The 25,670-nt window shown below is 50.6% G+C and overlaps 1 protein-coding gene across 2 annotated transcripts in view; it reads left to right on the forward strand.

The window, feature by feature from the left end:
• The first annotated feature begins 1,573 nt into the window (after positions 1 to 1,573).
• Positions 1,574 to 25,670, forward strand: part of NR5A1 (nuclear receptor subfamily 5 group A member 1) — a 47,013-nt gene continuing 22,916 nt past the window's right edge. For both annotated transcript variants that reach the window (XM_087879882.1, XM_087879883.1), the window contains exons 1-4: positions 1,574 to 1,909; positions 7,093 to 7,207; positions 11,078 to 11,219; positions 14,289 to 15,031. In XM_087879882.1, the coding sequence (XP_087736008.1) occupies positions 7,106 to 7,207; positions 11,078 to 11,219; positions 14,289 to 15,031 (987 nt within the window). In that variant the 5' untranslated portion in view covers positions 1,574 to 1,909; positions 7,093 to 7,105. The remainder of the gene's footprint in view (positions 1,910 to 7,092; positions 7,208 to 11,077; positions 11,220 to 14,288; positions 15,032 to 25,670) is intronic.

Here is a 25,670-nt window from a genome sequence, read left to right on the forward strand (position 1 = left end):
AGAAGGGACAGAAACTCCCTCTGGATTAGCCTAAATTCCACTCCAGGTAGAAATACCTGAATTTTCTGAGATTGTGACCTCACACATAATGTCCTTTTGCAGATGGCGGGTTCACCGTGATCTTCTGGAAGATGGCCATCATCCTACCCAGCCTTCCCAGGCCTTCTCCATATCCCGCTAAGTCTTAAGAAAAACCTGCCATCCTTGATTTGGCTCAGTGTCTCATTTTTCTCCCCTTGGCAAGTGCCATCGCTCCATCCTTTGGACCACTGTCGAAACATCTGGATGCCTTCTGGTGGACCTCCTGGCCACGTCTCCATCAGGGGGCAAATTTTTGCTAGGGCACAGCGTTCTTGGCCCCTTCTAAAAAAAAATTATCCTTTGAATCTGCAAGTTCCACAGAGACCTGTTGCAAAGGGCCATTCTTGGCAAGCGAGTGGGCAACCTCCCACCCAGATATGGCATGGATACATTTGTACACAAAAATGCTTTTCTTTTTTTGGGGAGTATGTGTGTTCATCGATGCATCGCAAACTGCCTTTGCACAGGGAAGGGTTTACTTAAAAACAAGGCAGGTTTGAAGTCCAAAAAAGCACAGCTCACAAGAGCCAAAATCAGAGGAGGGTTTCAGCAGGTTCTGACCAGTTCTGGAGAACCGGCTGCGGAAATTTTGAGTTGTTCGGAGAACCGGTAGTAAAAATTCTGACAGGCCCCGCCCCCATCTATTCTCTGCCTCCCGAGTCCCAGCTGATCGGGAGGAAATGGATATTTTGCAATAACCTTCCACTGGATTGGGGAGGGAATGGAGATTTTGCAGTAACCTTCCCCTGGAGTGGGGAGCGAATGGAGATTTTACAGTATCCTTCCTCTGCCACGCCTACTAAGCCATGCCCACCAAGCCACATCCATCAAGCCATGCCACGCCACGCCTACCAAGCCACGCCCACCAAGCCATGCCACGCCCACCAAGCCACGCCCACAGAACCGGTAGTAAAAAAAAATTGAAACCCACCACTGGCCAAAAATGGACTCCCTGGCATCTCTTATGGCCTCTGTGGCGATTGAACCAGTATGGGATCAAACTTTCAACTCTAAAGCTGCCTTTGGAAGTTGTGGGAGCTTCATCCCTGGAAGCTTTCAAGAAGAGACCGGACTGCCATCGGTCAGAAATGGTGTAAACTCTCCTGCTTGGGCAGCGGGCTGGACTAGATGACCTCCAAGGTCCCTTCCAATTGTTATTGTGTTCTGTTCTGAAGTGGTGAACAGAGAAAGAAAAATTGTCCAGGCCAGCAGGACCACGGCAATAAATCCACCGTCTCCCTCCTTCCCTCAATTTTTTTTTTAAATGTTCTCTCTGTCCACCGAGGGCCCCTCCCTCAACCCCATCTATTAACAAGTTTCTTTCTCGTGTTGCTTTATGTATGGCAAAGGTCCTCTTTATCTTCTCAGCTGCCACATTCTGATGCTGGTTTATGGACAGTTTTGTATCTTAATTTTGTTTCTTCTTCTTCTTTCTGTTTTTTTTCCCTCCCCTTTCTTTCTTTCTTTTTCTTTTTTTTTCTTCTGTTGCTAGCACCGTCACGTGGCCCTGGAGGAAGCCAATGAAGCAAGTATTTGAAATCTACCGTGGTCACCATTTGGAGGCGGGGACTGGACGAGTGTCCGGCGAAAGGCTGCGACTGCCCAGGACAAGTGCACCCACGCAGATCTACCTGGGAGTGAGTTCCGCGCTCGGTCACCAAAGCCGGGCTCTCCATGGGGCTCCATCTGGATTAAGACCTGGAGGAGTCCAAGGCTTTGGCCTTCAGCCACTTTCACTCTTGGAGAACTTCACAGCTAAGGAGAAGCTGGTGGAGTCATAAGCGGCGAGAGAGAGAGAGAGAGAGAGAATCCGAGGGCTCCTTTCCAAGTAAGTGATTGATAACAGGCACTGCCAAGGTCATTGGAACAATTGTACTTTTTATCTACTTCTGCGGTAATTCGTGGTCTCTCTAGCTAAGGATGAGGTGGGACGAGAACCGGTGGACGTTTTGCCTGCCAATCTCTCTGTTTTAGGTAGGCCGAGGTAGCCTAGAAGATCTGGGCTCCCGAATAGGTTGAACTTGAAGTTAAGAATTCTGGACAGTCCCCTTTTTCCGATTTGGTGAGATTTGGTGGCTTCGTTCGAAGCACCACTGGGTGAATTCGCCTTCTTCTTCCCCCACCATCTGGGCTGCTACTACTACTACCATCTTCTCCAACTAATCAGGACGGTGGACCTCCCTAGAGGAGGCCCCAGATCTTGAGGCTGTTTCCCATGGCGGGACCTGGAACGGTCTCACTTCCAACAACGGGGGGGAAAGGGAGGATTTGTTTAGAGAGAGCCCGGGTGCTAGGCTGAGACGCAGAGTTGGCACACCAGAAGCAGGATAGTAGTGTCTTTTGCTCCCTTGGGAGAGATAACACCCACCATCAATCTCCCCCACCCACCCCCCCAAAAAATATAGAAAGCGATTCCTACTCACATCTGGGCACTGCAAAAAAAGCAGATCGTGTGTTTTGAGACCTTTTGGAGAAGACGGCTTGCAAGAAATGGACGAGATCGGGAGGATGGCTTTCGTTGTGGTTTTTCTTTTTCATGCCATCACAAATTCCAGAGGCCAAAAAGAGAGGAAGCTCCTTTTTTAAGACAGAGAAAGTTCTTTGAGTCTCCCCAAGGAAGGGGAGGTTCTCCAGTCTGCTTTTGATCTTGGCTTCAGGATAGGATGACTCTCATCTATTCTTTTACTGGTCTGCAGTTCTTCCAATTTGCCCGTGAAATCCAGATTCCTTCAGAATAACTTGCCCATCGCAGTTATTCTTACTCTCTCGGGCATCAGAGACTCAAGAATTTCTGTGAGGTGGCTTTCTTACTTTCTGTTGGAATCTTATCCGTTTCTTCCAACTGACACGGGCCCGGTCAGTTTCAGCATGACTTGGCTGAAATCCTCTTCCTGAGATCTTCGCCTTTGATGTGGGATTGTCCGAAGGAAGATGGAGAATTTTTGGCTGGGTCCCTCTTGAATTCCATGCCACAGGCAGGGGGATATCCGTGGAACAGAGAGGACAATTTTTGGTGAGGACGGGCCTTCTTGTCCATTGTTCTAGACCAGGGGTGTCAAACTCATATCATCATGGCATCATCATGTGACGTATCAGGACTTCCCCCCCCCTTCGCTAAACCGGGCAGGGGAGGGGCCAGCATGTGATGCATCTGCCCTGCGGGCCACGAGTTTGATACCCCTGTTCTAGACTTATTCCCCTCAAGTGAGCCTGGATAGCTCAGCAGACAGAGCTCTGTAATTTAACACCAGCTGTCTGCAATTAAAGTAAGATCGAATCTCGCCAGGCTCAAGGTTGACTCAGCCTTCCATCCTTTCTAAGGTAGGTAAATTGAGGACCCAGTTTGTGGGGGCAATAAGCTGACTTTGTACAAATATACAAAAAGTATGAAGGCTATTGCTTATCGCACTGTAAGCCGCCCTGAGTCTCCGGAGAAGGGCGGCATATCAATCAAATTAAAAAAAGTTTTATTTATTTATTTATTTATTTATTTATTTATTTATTTATTTATTTATTTATTTATTTAATTTGTATATCGCCCTTCTTCCAGAAGGGACTCAGGGCGGTGAACAGCCAAAATTAAAAAACATACAAATGCAAAAGTTAAGATAATTAAAAGAATTAAATCACTGGCTACCCAATTTAAAATCCCAAATCCATAAAATTTAAAATCCCAATTAAAAACTGTTGAGGGCCACACCATCTCTTTGACCAAGCCAAGGGTGGTGGGCACTGCCTGTGATTTTCCAGATGTTGGACCGCCATCCTAGCATCCCTTCCAACCGATGGCACATCTGGACAACCCCTAACGCAAACCTTAACACGCACCAGAGTTGTTCTGCCTCTGCAGCTTCAGGCTGGCCTCGGAGAGACACTCTGCCTATGCTCAGGGGCACTCTGGCTCTCCAGCGACCACGATTCCATGCTTGAGCAGGCATTCCTCTGCAAACATGGCTCTGCTTGTCTTGCCGGCTGCCATTTCCCCTCCAGAGGAGGCTGGGTTTAAAACGCAGGAAATGCTTCCTTCCAGGAAAGCTGCCGGAGGGAAGACAATGCGAGGTGGGGGGGGAGAAAGTGCCCTCTTCCCCACGGGGAGGCGCATGCCAAAGGCGCCTTCACCTGGATGGGGAAAGGGCATTTGTGATTGTCGGTGTGTGTGTGTGGGTGTGTAAATATAGGAAGCGCACACCACTTCTGTTCTTTTCAAGGCCATCATCTTCCTCGCAAGCCGAGCTCCAGCAACTCAGCCTTGCTCCTTGAGAGGCTAGATTTCCAAGCGCCCAGATTTTAAGAAGGCTATCTTCAATGGGAGGAGGGCCAAAGGGGGGGTCATCTGGTCTTGGCTTTATTTATTTTTTTTTGACCTCTAAAGAGGCTGGGCGGTCTGGAGAGGAGGAGCGGGGTCGCTGGGCCAAGGCTGTCCTGCCAGGCGGAGGGCCGGGGAGTTTTCGCTGGGCCCAGAGTTTGCTTTCGATTCCAGCTGGGTTTTGGGCTGTCTGTTTTTTCCCCTCCTCCGGGCTGAGAAGCTCTTTTTGCTGGCTGGGAAGGAGGTTGGTGGGAGAGGGGAATCCCCCTTAGCCCTTGTCTTTGCATCCCAAAATCTGCCTTCTGTGTCAGCCAAAATTTTTGCACCAAGGTTTATTCGGCTAGCTAGAAGCCTTTCGGGGGGGAGGGCGGGCAGAGAAGTGAGCAAGATCCTTGCCCGGGGATGAGCAAAGGCTGAAGGGGGGCAGCGGCAGGCATCCGGCGTCTTCGAGAAGCGTTTGGATGACCTTTAGAGGCTCCCGTCCCGTGGCTTCCAGGCGGCAGAGGGAGGAAAACGAAATTCATGATCTTCTCCCAGCCCCGGAAGGGATGGGGGGTTTTCCTGAGCATCGTGCTTTTTTCAGTGTGTGTGTGTGTGTGTGTGTGTGTGAAAAAAAGGGGGAAACCTCTGCTGCGTGTTCCCCCTTAAGTCGGCAGGGCAGAAGACGAAATGACACCCCCCCCCCCCAATTTTCTGAATTGCTGGTTTAAGCCTGCAGCGCAGCGTTCCTGATTTCTCCGTTGGTGTGATAAGAGTTAATCCAGAATGCCAGAGCCGGTTTGGTGATTGTGTGTCTGTGCGGTCTGTGTTTTGTCCCCCCCCTCTCTCTTTCTCTCTCTCTCTCTCTCTCTCTCTCTCTCTCAGGATATTCCTTCCTTCCTTCCTTCCTTCCTTCCTTCCCTCTCCCTCCCTCCCTCCCTCTATCATCTTCCTTCCTTCCCTGTCATCTTCCTCTCTCCCTCCCTCTTTCCTTCTTTCTTTATTCTCATTCCTTCCTTCCCTTCCCTTCCCTTCCCTTCCCTTCCCTTCCCTTCCCTTCCCTTCCCTTCCCTTCCCTTCCTTTCCTTCCTTCCTTCCTTCCTTCCTTCCTTCCCTGTCATCTTCCTCTCTCCCTCCCTCCTTCCTTCTTTCCTTATTCTCATCTCTTTCCTTCCTTCCCTTCCCTTCCCTTCCCTTCCTTTCCTTTCCTTCCTTCCTTCCCTGTCATCTTCCTCCCTCCCTCCTTCCTTCTTTCCTTATTCTCATCTCTTTCCTTCCTTCCCTTCCCTTCCCTTCCCTTCCTTTCCTTTCCTTCCTTCCCTGTCATCTTCCTCCCTCCCTCCTTCCTTCTTTCCTTATTCTCATCTCCTTCCTTCCTTCCCTTCCCTTCCCTTCCCTTCCCTTCCCTTCCCTTCCCTTCCCTTTCCTTTCCTTTCCTTTCCTTTCCTTTCCTTTCCTTTCCTTTCCTTTCCTTTCTTTTCCTTCCTTCCTTCCTTCCCTGTCATCTTCCTCCCTCCCTCCCTCCCTCCCTCTAACGTTTATTCAATCCGAAAAAGAACCCAGCAAGGTTTCAGAAAACCTTGGGAAGAGCCTGGGGTGAAGAGTCGGCCTTTCCCGCAGCTCGGCTCCGCGGGAGAAACCTCTCATGCTACCCGCGCCTTGCCTTCCCCTGAGCCAAAGGCGTGGGACTACAATGCCCATCTTGACTTGTCCAGCTGTTGGCAGGGCGTGATGGGAGCTGTGTCCCAACCCCCCATGGAGGCAACCGAAAGGGGAAGTTAGCCACCAAGTGACAGAAAGCGAGCGGCCAAGCGTGCGTGGTTAGCGGTTAGGGTTTTATTTTCCTGCGTGGGAAAAATCCCCAACAGACGGGGCAAAATTCTTCCTTCACCCGATCTTACCCCGAGCCCCAAACGCACCGTCACGCGTTGTTTTTTTTGTTATCAGTCTCTATTCCAATCCAGGTAACGCTCGGTTTAAAGATTGATTGCAGCTGGGAAGTGGCTCCGTGGAGTCAATCGGGGGGTTCCATCCACGGAGGGGAATCCGCGTGGGGTCTCGGAGCGCAGGGAAGGGGACCCTCCCCCCCCCAGAGCCCGCAGCGGCCTTATCCTTGGCTCTCTGGGGCGCTTGCCAGCCAGAACTCCGCAGCCTCTCAGCCTCTTCTGCGTGGAGAGACCGGTGCGCCCCGTCGGGGCTCTGATTCCGGGGGGGGGACCCTGCCTCCCTCCCCTGGAATTGGGGGGCAGGAACAAGAAGGCGGAGGCCGCGATTCCCTGTTGGGTGCCTGGTCGCTGGGGGTGGCGGTGTGGGGGAGGGAGTGTGGGGTGGAGGGGTGGACTCTGGCCAAGCCCGCCCCCCCCCGGGGGCCAGCGAAGACCCGAGCCCTCTCAATGCCCTCCTTCCCCGACGGAGAGGGAGGGGATGGGGGGGTTCCTAAGCGTCCCCGCCCGCACGAGAACGGTTTGCGGAGGCGCAGCGCCGCACACGTCCCCGCGGCTATAAAGGAGGCCGCTGCCCGTTGCCCCCCAGTCTCTTGGCCGCCGCTCGTCGGGGCACCCGCAGCACCTCAGCGCCTTCCCGCCGCCGCCCCCCTTCCCTCCCTCTCCCTCTTTCCCCCCCACCTACCCACCCACCCCCAAAACTCCCCAAGGGGAGAGTTCCCAGGCGCTGCCCCCGGTCTCTCTCTCTCTCTCTCTCTCTCTCTCTCTCTTCCTTCCTCGCAGGCCCGCAAAGGTGATGGATTATTCGTACGATGAAGATCTGGACGAGCTGTGTCCCGTTTGCGGGGATAAAGTCTCGGGGTACCACTACGGGCTGCTGACCTGCGAAAGTTGCAAGGTAGGGATGCCGAGATGGGGAGGTGGGCGCGCAGGGGAGGCTCGAACCGGCGAAGCCCCCCCAGCAACGCGACCCGAGGCCTGCGGGGAAACAGCGCGCCTTGCCGCCGGGCCCGACTTAGCATCTCCGGGGAGAGACCGTCCCCCACAACGCCGCCGCCGCCGGAATTATCATAATTAATGTTGGCCACGAAAACGGGGAGGAGGGTCGCGGATAACCCGGCGGCGGCGCGCCCCACAACTGACTTGCCTTTCGGGGCTCCGGCGGCTCTTGCGCTCCGGGACCCCGGAGGAGAAGACGGGGTTTTTTTGGGGGGTGGGGTGGGGGGTCTCCACCAGCTCTCCCACCCACCCACCCACCCACCCCCTCCGGACGGGAGAGAAGGGAGCCCGGGATCCAGGCGCAGCTCCGGATTCGTTTAACCGCTCGGATCTGCTCAGAGTTTTTCCCTTCTTGACGGCAAGGAATCATCATCATCATCATCATTTATTTATTTATTTTAATTTGATTTATATGCCGCCCTTCTCCGGAGACTCAGGGCGGCTTAGAGTGCGTTAATATTAATATTAATATTATAATTAATTATTCATTAATATTAATAATCGCCTTTCGTTGGTGCAGGCTTCGGGTTTTTTGTTTTTTTTAAAAATATATATATAATTTTGTGGCTTTGGCGATTCCAATTCTTGGAAGGAGGCAGAGAGGTTGCAGCCCTGAGCAGCCAAAACCTGCGCCCACCCCCCTCAATCTCGGTATGTTTTGTTTTTAAAAAAAAAAAAAAAAATTAAACCAGAGGTTTTAACAGCTGGGTCGAAGCGAAACCCCGGCGCGATCGCCTCTGCAGGGAATTATTTTCCCCCCTCCTTATTTTATTTTTTACGTCCCCTTTAGGATTCATTTAATGGCGATTCTGTGCCTGCGCGCTAAATTCAGCCTTTGGCGATCCTTTCGCGCTCCAGGATCCCGCGCCAACCCAGAATCTGGAGATTCGGTTCAGAATTCCGTTTGCTTGAACCGAAAATTGGGCGAAGGCGCAAATTTTGAGTGCCCCCCCCCAAAAAAAACGAATTCGGCTTCTTCTCTTTGGGTTTTTATTTTTATTTTTCAAAACCGGGCGTCAATCCCTCCAGGCACCCGCCCGCGGGGAAAAAAAAACACGTTCCAACGCTTTGGAGACCCAGCTGTTAAAAATGAGGGGGAGGGGGGCTTTTTTTCCCCCTCCCGGGTCAGTTAAGAAGTAGCCTTCTTAATTCGGTGTCACTCCGGCCTTCTTTTCTTTGACTCTCTGCCGCTCGGTTCCGAAAGATTTCCTTTTGGGAGAGAAAAGGAAGTTGAAAAGTCGAACGGTTGAAAAAGAAACCGAAGGGGAGAAAAAAAAAAGGAGAAAGAGAAAAAGAAAGAAAGAGAGAAAGATTTGGGAAGAAACGAAGGGAGAATCTGCTAGAATCAAACTCCTACGGTTTTCCATCGGCAGCTGGAAAGGAAGGCATGCCAAGAACGCGGAAGGGAATTGTGCCAGGTTTATATATATATATATAAAATATATATATATATATTTTTGCGGGGAAGGGGGCAGTTCAAACCCCGCGAGTTTGATTTCGCCCACAACGAAATCGGTCCGGATTTCAGGGACAGGGAGATGGTCTTTTTTTTCTGGATTGGCAATTTTTTTCTAAAATATTTTGAGATGGGAAATAAAAAAAGGAGCGAAATGGCGCCCCTTGGTTTTAGAAACGAAAGCGAGCCGAAGGTGGGCAGGGGGCCGCTTTCTGGGATCCCGTGGCGCGTCCCCCTTCCCGGCCTCGTCCCTCGGAGGGTCGCGGGCCGGTCGGTTGCTGGAACGCGGCTCTCCGAGGGCTGAATTGGGGCTCTGGGGGTGGGGGTGGGTGGGGGGCGGCCTCCTTTGGGTGTTTTCAGGGGGATTTTGATTTTGGGGGGGGGCGGCGAATGGGGAAAAATTCTTCCCCTTTCTAGTTTAATCCCTGATCGAGGGGGGTTTAATTGGATTGATTTCTTCGGGGGTGGGGTGGGGTGAAGGAGAAGAAATGGCCACGTCCTTCTCTCAAGCCCCCCCGCCCCCTTTTTTAAAGACGGGAACTGTCCCCGTAAAAACGCCGCCCCTGAACATCTTCATTTTAAGAAGATGAAGCTATTTAAAGAAATAGCTTCCCCCCCCCCCCTGGATATTTTTTCGATGATTTTGGGACGGTTGATTCTCCAGCCGGGAGGGGCGAGAAAATGGTTGAGCCGGGCCCGGGAAAAGACCCTCGGCCCTTTTGCCTTGGATTTGAGGGGTGGGCGAGGGAAAGGAGGGAGGGAAAAATTGTGTTTAGTTTTTTTTTTTTTTTGCAATGCACAAGAAATTAGAATAAAATTAGAATTCTAAAGAATTCGATTCTAAATCTAGAGGCGGGGTCGTATTAAAATAGGAATTCTCGTGTTAGTATCAATCGATCAGTTTATTATTCGTGCGTGGAATCTCGTTTCGAGTCGTATTTCAGTCAGGACCCTCGTATGGATAGCTATAAGATTATGTTAAACAATTATAATTATTAACAAACCATTATGATCGCCTCCTGCTCAACCGCTTCCTTCTACGCTTAAGCCCATTTCACGGATGGGCACTGAGGCCAGAGGTACCGACTAAGAATGAAAGGCAGGGAGTGGCGACCCTCGTCCCCTCTCGGGGAGGGGGGGGCTCATACTTAGTTACTCTTCCACGTTAACCTACCTTACAAGGCTGGGGTGAGGATCAATTGAGGAGCGAAGGTCAGGCTGGCCTAAGTAATTTCTATAAAAATGTCCTGTGTTAAAAATGGTGTAAAATTTGGTGTCTTTGAGGACGTATCCAAAAATTGGGGGATAATTTTTTTTAAAGCCAAATTTAAGCCAGTTTTATGATTCTTCGCCAGGAGGAATTGTATCCAGAGGCCCGATTCACCGTCCGTGGCTGTGTTCCCCACGCCAGCAAACTTTCTAATAGATAGATAGATAGATAGATAGATAGATAGATAGATAGATAGATAGATAGATAGATATAGATATATAGATATCTTGTATTCGTGTGAACATCATATAAAATTGTGTGTGTGTGTGTGTGTGTACAGTTAATATTTCGGGTTTCTTCCCGTGTAATTGTGAACATATCCCTAAAAGGATTACACGGGAATTACACGGGAAGAAACTGTGTAATTATATATATATATATAGAATTATATATATATATATATATATATATATATATATAGAGAGAGAGAGAGAGAGAGAGAGAGAGAGAGAGAGAGAGAGAGAGAGAGAGAGAGAGAAAGAAAATTATATATATATAATTTTATATGATGTTCATACGAATGCAAGATCAACACCGAAACGACTCCCGTGGGAGAAGCGATTCGGGTTGGGTGCGTTTTGTTTGTTTGGGGCGAGTTAGGGGTTAATTCCATCCCACAGTGGATGGAATTGGGGGGGCAGATCCCCCTCTGGACCCCCAGGGCTGTCTTAACGCATGGGCCTGATGGGCCCCACGAGCATAGAGACCCCATACCAACCCCGATTTTGCTGGAAGCGCCAATAAAATAAAATATATGTTTAATTTTATCGACCGTTTACATTTTTTTTTTTTTATTCCTGTGGGTAGTTGTGGTAGGGGGCTCCCAGTAGGCCGCTTTGCCCCGGAGTGGTGGTGGGCATAATGCTGTTAAGAGGGCCCTGTCCGGACCCTCCGCTGCTGAGCCAGCTCCCAGAACCCTCCAACCGGGACAGGCCAGCGTGGATTCTGGGATCGGAGTCCCCCACGCGCGCCTAGGGATAGTTTTCCGCGCCCTTTCCTCTCTCTCAAGCCCTCCTCTCTCTTTCTCTCTCTCCTCGCCCAAGGGCTTCTTCAAGAGGACGGTGCAGAACAACAAACATTACACGTGTACCGAGAGTCAGAATTGCAAGATCGACAAGACCCAACGGAAGAGGTGCCCGTACTGCCGTTTTCAGAAGTGCCTGGCCGTCGGGATGCGGCTGGAAGGTGAGCGCTCTTGGTTTGGCTTGGGGGTGGGGTGTGTGCAAGTGGTGGGTTTCAAATTTTTTTTACTACCGGTTCTGTGGGGGTGTGGCTTGGTGGGGGTAGCAGGGGGAAGGATACTGTAAAATCTCCATTCCCTCCCCAATCCAGGGTAAGGATACTGCAAAATCCCCATTTCTTCCCGATCAGCTGGGACTCAACTGGGAGGCAGAGAATAGATGGGGGGCAGGGCCAGTCAGAATTTTTTACTACCGGTTCACCGAACGACTCAAAATTTCTGCTACCGGTTCTCCAGAACTGGTCAGAACCTGCTGAAACCCACCTCTGGGTGGTGTGGGAGGTCTTGCACGTCGGAAGGGCCTTTGGTGAAGGTCCAGAGGGAAAGAGGGAGAAGCCCCTCTAAGTTTTGCCCCATCCCACCACTGGGGTGGGATTCCCACACCCCTCTCCTTCCTCGGGTGGGCACAGCAATTCAGCTGCTCCGGCGGCCAAGCGGCCTTGGGAAGAAGCAGAGAAAACGAAAGTGTTTCACGAGAGAGAGTTAAAGTGGGGAGGGGGGCGGGAGTAAGACAGGGAATCTAGCCGGGCCTTCTCCCCTGCATTCCCACCAGGGTCCCCCCCCAATTCTTTGGGGACGGGTCCGGAGGTGAAGGGAAGGCGCCCATGTTTCGAAAAACACCCGGTTTGCAGAGAGCGCGCCCCGCTCCCGTCAAAAGCCGCCCGTGTTTTTTCCCTGCGCGCGTGTCCCACCCCCACTTTCCCCCCCTCCTCCCGTAACGAACAGCCCCTCCCTCTCTTGCCCGGGCTGCTTGCTTGGAAAAGGGGGCGCGTCTCTCTCTCTTTCTCTCTCTCTTTTTTGGGGGGGAAAGCAGACAGTAAGAAAGGGAAATGTGAATTGCGCTCCCCCCCGCCCCACGCGGGACGAGTTTCCCCGCGGTTCGGGGTTGGTCCACCCTCCTTTCTGCCTTTTTTTTAGAGCCCCCTCCTCCACCTTCCGAGACTGCCAATAAAACGGGGCAGCTTTCTTTGAACCCCGAAAACCATTCGCGCGGACTCCAATCCAAACCAGTTCACAGCTCCTTTGGAGAACGCGGCTAGGAAGCTTGGAACAACGTACCACTCGGGGGGGGGGAGGCTGCGGCGGGGGGGGGACCCCCTCCCACCCCCCTCTCACCCCCCACGCTACGAAGCAGCTCAGGGAAGCGCCTGGTCGTGTGAACGCGAGCCTTGGAAAGCGGATTAGAGTCAGGGTTGTGTTGTCCCGGGAAGGGAAAAGGGAGCGAGCTGCCCCCCCCACACCCACCCACCCACCACCAGATCGGTTGCCTTGACCCGGTTTGCAGGAGGGAGAGAGAGAGAGCGCCTTGCGCCCTTCACCTGCGCGGGGGAGGAGGACGAGCGGTGGAAGGGAAAGGATGGGTGGGCAGCCAAAGTTTGGCCGGGACTCTCTCTCTCTTTTTTTTTAAAATTTGATTTATATGCCGCCCTTCTACGAAGACTCAGGGCGGCTTACAAGGCGTTAAGCAATAGCCTTCATCCTTTTGTATATTTTATACAAAATATTTGTATTATATGTATTTTATTTGGCTGTTCACCGCCCTGAGTCCTTCGGGAGTAGGGCGGTATACAAATTCAATTAATAATAATAATAATAATAATAATAATAATAATAATAATAATAACAACAACAACAACAACAACAACAATAATAATAATAATATACAAAGTCAGCTTATTGCCCCCACAAAAAGGGTCCTCATTTTATCTACCTTAGAAAGGATGGAAGGCTGAGTCAACCTTGAGCCTGGGGAGATTCGAACTTGCAGTAATTGCAGGCAGCTGGAGTTAAATTACAATGCTATCAGTCTGCTGAGCTATCCAGGCTCTTCCTCCGGGCCGTCGCTTCCTCCCCCCCCTTTTTTTCCTTCCTTCCCTGCCCTGCTTGGGAAGCCCCTCTTTAAATAGACGGGGCCTCCCTTGCCTTTCCTCATTCCCCCCACACCTTCCAGGCTCTCTCTCTGCCCCCTCCGCTCCTTCCCCACCCCCACCCCTGGCCCTGTGCTATTTCTGATCTTCACGGATCTGTTTTGGGGGGGGGGAGAGGGAAAGCAGGAGAGGCCTGCGCGAAGACGCCTGCAGAATCCCCTCGTTGGGGGCGAGTAAAGCCACCTCCGTTGCAGCCCCCCCTCTGCAAGGCAGCTGAGGCCTTGAGAACAGCTCTGGGGAGGGGACGGGTAAGGTGGGGTGGGGGTCTCGCAGGAAGGACACGCGAGGCAGCCCCGACAGGCACCTACCACGGGGCGACAACTGGGGAAACCAAGAGGCTGCCAAACGCCCGCGCTATTTTATTTTAATTTTTATTAGTTTGATTTATATGCCGCCCTTCTCCGGAGACAATGCATTAAGCAATAGCCTTCATACTTTTGTATATACCTGCTTAGTAGGGCTTTTTAGGCCCCCCCAAGCGGTGTTCTTTTTTATACAAAGTCAGCTTATTGCCCCCACAATCCGGGTCCTCATTTTACCTACCTCGGAAGGATGGAAGGCTGAGCCAACCTTGAGCCTGGGGAGATTTGAACTCGCAGTAATTGCAGGCAGCTGGCAGCTAAGTGCTACTTTAACAGCAGCAGTTTAGTCTGCTGTGACACCAAGGCTCCTATTCTGTTCTGTTCTGTTCTGTTCTGTTCTGTTCTGTTCTGTTCTGTTCTGTTCTGTTCTTTTCTATTCCATTCCATTCCATTCCATTCCATTCCAAATCTTATTCTAATCTATTCTATTCTATTCTATTCTATTCTATTCTATTCTATTCTATTCTATTCTATTCTATTCTATTCTATTCTATTAACAGTAGTTTAGTCCGCTGCACCACCAGGCTCCTTTCTACCATCCCACATTCTGCCCTCCATCCTTTGGATGCCACTAGACGCCGGGGGTGGGGGGGTGGGGGGCTTCTCTCATGTCCACGCGGGTGGAGAAGTGTGGTGGTGGTGGTAATGCCGGGCAAGTGAGGGTCTCCTCCGCCTTCAAACCCACCCACTCACCCACCCACCCCGACGCCTCGTTTCCTTGCAGCTGTGCGCGCCGACCGTATGCGCGGGGGCAGGAATAAATTCGGCCCGATGTACAAGCGCGACCGGGCGTTGAAGCAACAGAAGAAAGCCCTGTTCCGAGCCAACGGCTTCAAGCTGGAGACGGTGCCGCCGCCGGGACCCCCGCCGCCGCTGTCTCTGCCGCTGCCGCCGCCCCCCATCGTCTCTCCAGTGCAGGCGGCGGACTACGGGGGCCTGCCACCTTCCCTGCACGGCCTGGCCCACCACCAGCACCCGGCTGGCATGCCCAAGGCTCTGCCACCTGCCAGCGCCACTGCCATGACTCCCATCGATTACGAGCGCAGCCCTTACGGGACCCCCGCGCTGGCCGCCCCCGGGCCGGTGGGCCCCGGACCCCTTTCGGGCTATCACTACCCACCTTTCGCCAGCCGGGCGATCAAATCCGAGTTCCCGGAGCCTTACGCCGCCCACCCCCACGAGGCCGCCCCGGCGTACCCCTTCCCGGAGCCTTATCTGGGCATCGGGGGCGCAGGAGGGTCTCCGGCGATGGCGCTGGACGTGCCCGAGGTGATGCTGAAGCTGCTGCAGCTGGAGCCCGAAGAGGAGCAGCTGAAGGACCGCATCCTGACCTGCCTGCAGCAGGAGCAGAACAGAGGGAGGCAGGAGAAGCTGACTACCTTCGGGCTGCTGTGCAAGATGGCAGACCAGACCCTCTTCGCCATCGTGGAGTGGGCACGCAGCTGCATCTTCTTCAAAGAACTGGAGGTGAGAAAGCGCCCCCCCCGCTGGAAAGGGGGAGGGGAGGGGGGTGGGTGGGGGAGACACTCTGGTCCCAAAAATCAGCACTGCTGGACTCCGGAGGGAACTTTCCCCTGGTGTTTTAGCAGCCAGGAAGCCCATAGTCCACAGCCACACTGCTTGGCGGAGCATGGGGCTTCCTGGGGAGAGCCCTTGGCTGTGATGCCAGTGCTGAGAGGTCAAACTGGGACGTTAAACTGGGACCATTACTGACGCAGCTCAGTTTTCTTTCTAAACCATTCAAAAGATGCTTTTTTCCCCCTGGCATTTCCCAGGCCGGGAAGCCCATCGTCCACAGCCTCACTGCTTGGGGGAGCATGGGGCTTCCTGGGCAGAGCCCTTGGCTGTGATGCCAGTGCTGAGAGGTCAAACTGGGACATTAAACTGGGACCATTACCGACACAGCTCAGTTTTCTTTCTAAACCATTCAAAAGACATTTTTTCCCCCCTGGCGTTTCCCAGGCCAGGAAGCCCATCGTCCACAGCCTCACTGCTTGGGGGAGCATGGGGCTTCCTGAGCAGAGCCCTTGGCTGTGATGCCAGTGCTGGGAGGTTGAACTGGGACCGTTACTGGTGCGGCTGGGTTTCCTTTCTTAAGGCAGCCTCAGGAGAAGACATCTGGGGTACCAGGGTGCCCGTTTCCTCTGGCGTGCCTCTGTTTCCCCGTGGGTGAAAGGGAAAGTTTACAGGGTGTGTGTGTGCTTTGTGTGACCAGCTGGTACCCAGGTTTTTTTTTAATTAGATTTATATGCCGCCCTTCTCCGGAGACTCAGGGCGGCTTACAAGGCGTTAAGCAATAGCCTTCATACTTTTGTATATTTATACAAAGTCAGCTTTTCTTTCTTTCTTTCTTTCTTTCTTTCTTTCTTTCTTTCTTTCTTTCTTTCTTTCTTTCTTTCTTTCCTTCCTTCCTTCCTTCCTTCTTTCCTTCTTTTTCTTTCTCTTTCTTTTCTTTTTTTTAAAATTTGATTTATATGCCGCCCTTCTCCGGAGACTCAGGGCGACTTACAAGGCGTTAAGCAATAGCCTTCATCCTTTTGTATATTTATACAAAGTCAGCTTATTGCCCCCACAAACTGGGTCCTCATTTTACCTACCTTAGAAAGGATGGAAGGCTGAGTCAACCTTGAGCCTGGCGAGATTCGAACCTGCAGTAATTGCAGGCAGCTGGTCTTAATAACCAGCTTAATAACAGGGTGCCTTAGACCACTGTACTACCAAGGTTTGATATGCCGAGCCAACACTTGATGCCTAGTTGATGGGGAGCTGTGGTGGGTGGGTGGGTGGGTGGAGGGGGCATTTCTTGAGCTCAGAAGTTGTGGCTGGGGAGGGGGGTCCGGTCCAGCCTTGGGGACGGGGTCTCCCCCAGGAAGACAACTCAAGGACAGGGTCTGGAGAGACCCAGCAGGGACCTCCAGATGTTCGCCACACACCTGGAGGAGGACGGCTGGAGAGAGTTGGCTCTCTCTCTCTCTCCTAGCTGCTTTGCTGTAAGGCAGGAAAAGGAAGCTGAACTCTTGTGTCTCTGTGTGTGTTTGTGTGTTTGTGTGTGTTTGCGTGTGATGACAAGACTGTGCGGCTCCAGGAGAGGCTGACAGGTCCAAGGAGAGAGGTCTCAGCCTGCCAAATTGTGTCCAACGCGTCTGCCTATCTAAGCAGAAGAGGAGGAAGGGGCTGGGAATTCAGGTTGGCCATGGGGACACACACAAGACCCGTCTCCTCCTTTTTTGTCTGCATCCCTTTCCCTGTTTGGAGGTAGACTGTGCCTGTGCCTGGAGGTTTCATTGGGCTAACAGGCCACTGGAGTTTGCTTGTCACCGATTGTGCTCCCAGCCTTCAAACTCTGTCCCTTCGTGTAAAAGGCACAATTTTGGTTGACACAATTTTGGTTTGCAGGGCCCTTGAAATCCTTCTTTCCTTCCTTCCTTCCTTCCTTCCTTCCTTCCTTCCTTCCTTCCTTCCTTCGTTCCTCCCAGTCCCATCTTCTTCCTTCCCTCCCCATCTTTCTTTCTTTCTTTCTTTCTTTCTTTTTCTTCTTTCTTTTATGTTTTCGTTTCATTTCTTTGCTTTCCCCTGTAATTTCCTGTTAAAAACTTTTAATAGGAAATTTAAAAATAAAAAAGTTTTTACACCATTTTTCCTTCCTCCCTCCCTCCCTCCCTCATTCCTTCCTTTCCTCACTTCCTACCTTCCTTCCCTCCCTCCCTCCGTCCCTCACACCAGTTCCTTCCTTCCTTTTCCCCACATTTCCTTCTTCCCTCCCTCCTTCTCTCCTTTTTCCTTCCTTCCTTGCTCCCTCCCTCCCTTTTTCTTCCTCCCTCCCTCCCTTCTTTCCTTCCTTCCTTCCTCCCAGTCCCATCTTTTTCCTTTCCTCCCCATCTTTCTTTCTTTCTTTCTTTCTTTCTTTCTTTCTTTCTTTCTTTCTTTCTTTCTTTCTTTCTTTCTTTCTTGTTTTCATTTCATTTCTTTGCTTTCCCCTGTAATTTCCTGTTAAAAGCTTTTAACAGGAAATTTAAAAACTAAAAAAGCTTTTACACCTTCCTCCCTCCTTCCCTCCCTCTCTCCCTAATTCCTTCCTTTCCTCACTTCTTACCTTCCTTCCTTCCCTCCCTCCATCCCTCCCACCATTTCCTTCCTTCCTTTCTCCCATATATCCCTCCCTCCCTCCCTTTCTTTTCCTTCCTCCCTCCCTCCCTTCCTTCCTCCCTCCCTCCCTTCCTTCCTCCCTTCCTTCCTCCCTCCCTCCCTCCCTCCCTTCCTTCCTCCCTTCCTCCCTAATTCCTTCCTTTTCTCACTTCTTACCTTCCTTCCTTCCCTCCCTCCATCCCTCCCACCATTTCCTTCCTTCCTTTCTCCCATATATCCCTCCCTCCCTCCCTTCCTTTTCCTTCCTCCCTTCCTCCCTCTCTCCCTCCCTCCCTCCCTTCCTCCCTTCCTCCCTAATTCCTTCCTTTTCTCACTTCTTACCTTCCTTCCTTCCCTCCCTCCGTCCCTCACACCTTCCTTTCTTTCTCCCATATATCCCTCCCTCCCTCCCTTCCTTCCTTCCTCCCTAATTCCTTCCTTTTCTCACTTCTTACCTTCCTTCCTTCCCTCCCTCCGTCCCTCACACCTTCCTTTCTTTCTCCCATATATCCCTCCCTCCCTCCCTTCCTCCCTTCCTCCCTAATTCCTTCCTTTTCTCACTTCTTACCTTCCTTCCTTCCCTCCCTCCGTCCCTCACACCTTCCTTTCTTTCTCCCATATATCCCTCCCTCCCTCCCTCCCTTCCTTCCTTCCTCCCTCCCTCCCTTCCTCCCTCCCTCCCTCCCTCCCTCCCCAAAAGTTTTGCAACCCCAGATCCCTTCTGTTTGGTTTCCCTATCCCCGCAATGCCTTCCTCACTCAAAATTCCTGCTTGGGGGGGGGCACATTTTGGTGCAAGAAAAGCCCCTTGTGCTTTTCTGCGCATCCTGATGCCAAAACGGCAAACGTGGCTGGGGCCGGGCATTCTCCCCAACCGGAGCGCATTTTTGTGCCTCCCTGATTGGCATTCATTCCGCCAGAAGGATGAGCCAAGTGGTGAGCTCCCAACAGCTGTGTGGGGTGTCTTCTCTGTGCTTGTGTGTGTGTGTGTTTGTGTGTGTGTGGGGGGGAGGATTCAGCTCCAACACCTGTTTTCAAGGTCACCATTCATTCCTCCAACTTTGAAGCAGGATCAAAAAAACCAACAACACACAAGAAAGAAATGGCTTCGGCAGAGGGATAATATCCCTAAGTAAGTTTATTATGACTTTAGCCGTTGCCGATTTCCAAGGGTTTATGCTAATGTGGTGTTTTGTTAGCTTCCCCAGAGTGTCTGGTGGGCGAGTGGGTGGGTGGGTGGGAGCCACGAACGGAAACCCTCACAATCACAGCAAGGTGGTCGCAAGGAACAAGAATGGCCATCAGGGGGGGTTTTTTAAATGCTGACTGCCCTTTCTTTCTTTCTTTCTTTCTTTCTTTCTTTCTTTCTTTCTTTCTTTCTTTCTTTCTTCCTTTCTTTTCTTTTCTTTTTTTCCTTCCTTCTTTCTTTCTTCTTTCTTTCTTTCTTTCTTTCTTTCTTTCTTCCTTCCTTCCTTCCTTTCTTTTCTTTTCTTTTTTCTTTCTTTCCTTCCTAAGTTTATTAACCCACTTTGAAACATCCTCTGCCCACCCAAAATTTCTGTTGGCAAGTGTTGCATTGCCCTTGAAATCCATCCATCCTCCCTCCCTCCCTCATTCCTTCTTTCCCTTGATCCTTCCCTCTTCTCCCTTCCTTCCTTCCTTCCTTCCCCTTTCTTTCTTTCTTTCTTTCTTTCTTTCTTTCTTTCTTTCTTTCTTTCTTTCTTTTGTTTATTAACATGCTTTGAAACATCCTCTGCCCACCCAAAATTTCTGTTGGCAAGTGTTGCATTGCCCTTGAAATCCATCCATCCTCCCTCCCTCCCTCATTCCTTCTTTCCCTTGATCCTTCCCTCTTCTCCCTTCCTTCCTTCCTTCCTTCCTTCCCCTTTCTTTCTTTCTTTCTTTCTTTCTTTCTTTCTTTCTTTCTTTCTTTCTTTTGTTTATTAACATGCTTTGAAACATCCTCTGCCCACCCAAAATTTCTGTTGGCAAGTGTTGTCTTTGAAATCCATCCATCCATCCTTCCTTCCTTCTTTCTTTCCTTCCTTCCTCCCTTCCCCCTCTCTTTCTCTCTCTCTCTCTCTCTCTCTCTTTTTCTTTTCTTTCTTTCCTAAGCTTATTAACCCACTTTGAAACATTTTCTGCCCACCCAAAATTTCTGTTGGCAAGTGTTACATTGCCCTTGAAATCCTTCCTTCCTTAATTCCTTCCTTCCTTCCTTCCTTCCTTCCTTCCTTCCTTCCTTCCTTCCTTCCTTCCTTCCTCCCTCCCTCCCTCCCTCTCTTCCTTCCTTTTTCCTTCCATTTCCATTTCCATTTCCATCTCCTTCCTTCCTTCCTTCCTTCCTTCCTTCCTTCCTTCCTTCCGTCCGTCCTTCCTTCCCTAAGTTTATGAACCCCTTTGAAACATCCTCTGCCCACCCAAAATTGGTGGGTGCCAGAGTGGGGAGGGGTGGGCTGGTGGGGGGAGGAAGGCTGTGCAGTTTCAAAAACCAGAAAATCAACTTCGCAATTTGTCTCGCAGTGGCAAGAATGAAGGGGTCGGTTTTTGCATGAACGGTTGCAAGGATGAAAAATGGATAGTCGGATTATTCTTATTCTTATTTTTATTTAAAAATAACCATGGGATCAAGATTGTTCCCCCTGGTTTCTAAAGGCAGTCCTTGACTTACACCTGATTCATCCAGTGATCCATTTTGAAGTTACAAAATAACGTGACTTACAACCGATCCTCACACTTATGACCACTGCAGAATCTGCACAATTGCGCGATCAGCATCCGAACACTTGGCAACCAGTATGTCTTTACGACGGTTGCAACATCCTGGGGGGTGTCACCTAATGAGCATTTACGACTTTCCCAGCCGGTTTTCCAACAAGTAATATCAACGAGGGAATTTTGTTTCATTTAATGACCACAAGATTCGCTTAAGCAACCGCTTTGCTTTCACAAACTGCGGCAGAGAAGGTTGCAAACTCAGGCGTGGTCTCGTTTAATAACTGGCCTTGACCAGTAACAAAAATTCTGGTGCCAGTTCTGGCCATAAGCCGAGGAATAAGCTGTACTGCATAGACCAGGGATCTGCAGCTTTAAACACTCAAAAGGACCCGTTTCCCACAGAAAAGAAAACACCGGGAGCCACAAAAACCCTTCCCGTGCCTGACTATTTCTCGAGCCGCAAAACTAGCATATGTAGTTGAATTAAACGTTCTGTTTTCTTCTGAAACTTTTCTTTTCTTGAATTTATCCATGGTTGGCCTATCGGGGGTTGAAAAGCTCAATAAATTGCGTGCTGGCGGGTGTCGCACATTGGCGGTTGTGACGCATAGTTTGAGTGACGGGGAGCCGCAGCAGAGGGGTAAAAGAGCCACATGCGGCTCCATGGCCGCAGGTTGCTGACCCCTGGCATAGACAAACAAGCCATCTTAACTTTGTCTCTTTAGAGTTGTTGAAAGGTAGGATGATTTTTCTGCTAACGTGCCATTGATGGGGAGTGGAGATTTGAACATTCCTGAGCTGGGAAGCCCAGGAAAAAAACAACAGATCTTGAACAGATATTTGGCATAAAATAAGATTTGCATCTCCTTGTTGAGTGATGACGAAGTGTGGCTTTTGTGTCTTCCTCCCTTCGGAGATGACGAGATAACAATGTTCCAAGTTTTAAGGGGCTGCCACAGTGGAGAAATCCAATTTTTTTTTTCCTACCGGTTCTGTGGGCGTGGCTTGGTGGGCGTGGCAGGAGAAGGGTACTGCAAAATCTCCATTCCCACCCCCATAGTGTTGCCAGGTGTCCACTATTTGAGCGGACAGTCTGCTTTTTTCACATTCTGTTCACTATTTTTTTTTTCACAAAATAGTGGACATTTTTTTTTTTTATTCAAAAGCTTTAGGATGAAATTAAAATGTAATTTAATATTTTACATGTTATTATAACATATTTGATGTTTTGAATTTTAAGTCAAGTTTTGAAGTGATTCTTTTAATACGTGTTAAAGTGTTTGTAAGACAATATATAATTTAATTGTAAATTTTTTTTAATTTTTTTACTACTTAACAACCCCACCCCCCCGCTTGTCCGCTATTTTTTGGAAGCAGACCTGGCAACCCTACCACCCCACTCCAGGAGAAGGTTACTGCAAAATCCCCATTCCCTCCCCATTCCTGGAGGGAAGGATATTGCAAAATTTATTTATTTATTTATTTATTTATTTATTTATTGGTTCGATTTATATGCCGCCCTTCTCCGGAGACTCAGGTGGGCTTCCAACGCGTTAAGCAATAGCCTTCATACTTTTGTATATACCTGCTGAGTAGGGCTTTCGGGCCCCCCCCCAAGCGGTGTTCTTTTTTTTATACAAAGTCAGCTTATGGCCCCCGCAATCCGGGTCCTCATTTTACCTACCTCGGAAGGATGGAAGGCTGAGTCAACCTTGAGCCTGGTGAGATTCGAACTTGCAGTAATTGCAGGCAGCTGGTGCTACTTAACAGCGCTTTAGTCTGCTGTGCCACCAAGGCTCTCCATTCCCACCCAACTCTGGGGCCAGCCAGAGGTGGCATTTGCCGGTTCTCCGAACTGCTCAAAATTTCCGCTACGGGTTCTCCAGAACCTGCTGGGTTTCACCCCTGGGCTGCCACAGAGAAGAGGAGAGGGTCAAATTATTTTCCAAAGCATCAGAAGGCAAGGAAAAAAAATGGATGGAAACTAATCAAAGAAAGAAGCAACCTGGAATTAAGGAGAAACTTCCTAACAGTGAAGACAATTAACCAGTGGAACAGCTTGCCACCGGAAATCGTGGCCGCTGCATCGAGGTTTTTAAGAAGAGACTGGATGGCCACTTGTCTGAGATTGTATAGGTTCTCCTGCTTGACAAGGGGGCTGGACTAGAAGACCTCCAAGGACCCTTCCAACTCTGTTAATTCTGTTAGTAAATTTGCCAAACTGTGACTCTTTTTTTTGGGCTGCCGCCTTCACTCAAGAATCCCCCAGATTCTGAGGGTCACCAAATCTTCAGCAGAAATCTTAAACTGCTTTCTTGCAGAGGGTTTTGGATACTGGGTCAAGGGCTGGAAGTGGTTAAGGGCTGTAGGTTGCGCACCCGTGCCAGAAAGAAAAATAAAACAATGCCCTCCTTTGGAAAACCCCATGGAGAGGGAAACGAGAGACTCTGAAGTGGAGATATCCTGCATGGAAAAAGAAAACACGATGGCGAGGAAGCTGGAGCTTGAAGAGTTTTTTTTTTTTTAAAAAAAAGACGAATTGGGGCAAAAGCTTGGGGGAAATCACGTCAATCATCTTCGACAGGCTGACGTACAACTCTTTTCTCGGAAACCCAAGAATTCCTGGAGCACCCGATGCAGAAAATCAAGGAAGAAAGAGACAATTTTGACCTCTTCCTGAACATCAAAACGACCAAGCTCATGAACACGCAAGGAAGGGAAATATCAAAATAGAACTTCTTCTTCTTCTTCTTCTTCTTCTTCTTCTTCTTCTTCTTCTTCTTCTTCTTCTTCTTCTTCTTCTTCTTCTTCTTCTTCTTCTTCTTCTTCTTCTTCTTCTTCTCCTTCTCCTTCTCCTCCTCCTCCTCCTGCTCCTCCTCCTCCTCTCCTCCTCCTCCTCCTTCCTCCTCTTCCTTCCTCTCTTCCGCCTTCTTCCTCTTTTCCTCCTCCTCTTCCTCTTCTTCCTCCTCCTTCCCTCCTCCTCCTCCTCCTCCTCTTCTTCTTCTTCTTTTCCTCCTCCTTCTTCTTCCTTCTACTCCTTCCTCTCTTCCTCCTCTTCTTCTTCCTCTTCTTCCTCCTCCTGCTCCTCCTCCTTCTTCTTCTTCCTCCTCCTTCCTCTCTTCCTCCTTCTTCCTCATCTTCCTTCTCCTCCTCCTCCTCTTCTTCTTCTTCTTCTTCTTCTTCTTCTTCTTCTTCTTCTCCTCCTCCTCCTCCTCCTCCTCCTCCTCCTCCCTCTCTTCCTCCTCTTCTTCTTCCTCTTCTTCCTCCTCCTCCTATTCGTCCTCCTGCTCCTCCTCCTCCTCTCCTCCTCCTCCTCCTTCCTCCTCTTCCTTCCTCTCTTCCGCCTTCTTCCTCTTTTCCTCCTCCTCTTCCTCTTCTTCCTCCTCCTTCCCTCCTCCTCCTCCTCCTCTTCTTCTTCTTCTTTTCCTCCTCCTTCTTCTTCCTTCTACTCCTTCCTCTCTTCCTCCTCTTCTTCTTCCTCTTCTTCCTCCTCCTGCTCCTCCTCCTTCTTCTTCTTCCTCCTCCTTCCTCTCTTCCTCCTTCTTCCTCATCTTCCTTCTCCTCCTCCTCCTCCTCCTCCTCTTCTTCTTCTTCTTCTTCTTCTTCTTCTTCTTCTTCTTCTTCTTCTCCTCCTCCTCCTCCTCCTCCTCCTCCTCCTCCTCCTCTTCCTCGATCCTATACCATTTTAGACAAACGGTTGCCCAACAATCTTCTTAAAGATGAAAAGCACCTACAACTTCTGGAGGCAAGTCGTTCGTTCCCCTGATTAATTCTCCTCGCTGTCCGGAATGTTCTCCTGAGTTCCAGGTTGCGTTCTCGGATCCGTTGCTTCCTGTCCTGCCTTCTGGTGCTTTGGAAAATAAGTCGACCCCACCCCCCCTCCTCTTCTTTGTGGCAGCCCCTCAAGTACGACCGTGAAGAGATAGAGAAGGAATGGAGGAAAAAATTCCCTTTCCTAGGATCGCAGATCCCCGGGACTGGAGGAAACGAATAACCTCGTTAAACCAGGGAGCATTAAGGCTTCTTTTCAAAGAGGTTCTGCTTTTGAACCCCCTTCCCCTCAAGGGTAGATTTTGCTCTCCATAATGCCCCCAACCATCCATGGTTTGGTTCCTCCGGCAAGATTTGGCTGTCTTTGAAAAACTCCCTATTGTCTCCATCCCAAAGGAAGAGACTGCCAGGCGAAATTAAAGAAGAAGAAGAGAGAGAGAGAGAGAAAAAAAATAGCAAAACCAGAATCATGAACGACAGGACCTTCTCTCCCCGACCCCCCTCCCCAAACAATGACTTCAAGGTCTCTGGGGTTGGGGTGGGCGGGCGGGGGGGGGAAGAGTGGGAGGGGGGGGTAGAGAGAGCAGGTCGGCGCCTTTCCGCGAAGGCCAAGAGACGATTGCCTTGCCGTGCGTCTAATTACCCTCTTGACATCTAGGTCCCAGGCAATATTCCTGCGGGCCTCCGGACTGCGAAAGAGATTTGACTTCCTCCAGATAGATGGTTCCATTTAAAGGCCCGTAATTCTGTCAGCCGGCCGGGTGACAAACGAGACGGAGAGAGACCCCCCCCTACACCTCGCCGCCTGCCCATCAGGCTGGGCCCAAAAACGATGCGGCCATCCATCCATCCCTGCCATGCCGGAGAGTTACTGACACGCGGCTGGCCTTCGGGCTAATAACGCCGCCCTGCTAGGCCAAAGAGGCTCTCTGGGATGCTTGTTTATGGAAGGGGGAGCATCCAAGCAGAGGTCAAGCGGGACGGCCATAAATACCGACTCTAAGTGGGTTGAGATGAGGTGTCAAGGCTTGGAGGAGATTTGCAGGGACGCAGCCCTCGGGGGGGGGGACCGGGGACTGAGGGGGGGACGACGACGACAAGGGACAGCAGTTCTGCTGGGCGAGGGGGCCTGAAGCTGCGAGACCCTGCTTGCCTGCCATGCTTCATGTGTAATTTAATCAGTAAAGGAGGATGCTCGTAGCTCAGGGTTGAGCTACTGCGAGGAAAGGTCCGTGGTGCTGAGCTTGGTGGTTTTTGGGCGGACGTTTCATGACTCAACTAGGGAACTTCATCAGGGCTAGAAGGGAGGAGGAGGAGGGAGGAAGGAGGAAGGGAGGAGGAGGAGGAGGGATGAAGGAGGAAGGAGAAACGGAGGGGGAGGAGGATTGTGGGGTTCGTGGTGCTCTCTGAGCTTGGCGGTTTTCTGGCGGACGTTTCATGACCCAACTAGGGAACTTCATCAGTGCTAGAAGGGAGGAGGAGGTGGGAGGAAG

This window comes from Pantherophis guttatus, chromosome 16 (assembly GCF_059756535.1).
Source record: "Pantherophis guttatus breed Tessera chromosome 16, ASM5975653v1, whole genome shotgun sequence".
Classification (NCBI taxonomy): Eukaryota; Metazoa; Chordata; class Lepidosauria; order Squamata; family Colubridae; genus Pantherophis; species Pantherophis guttatus.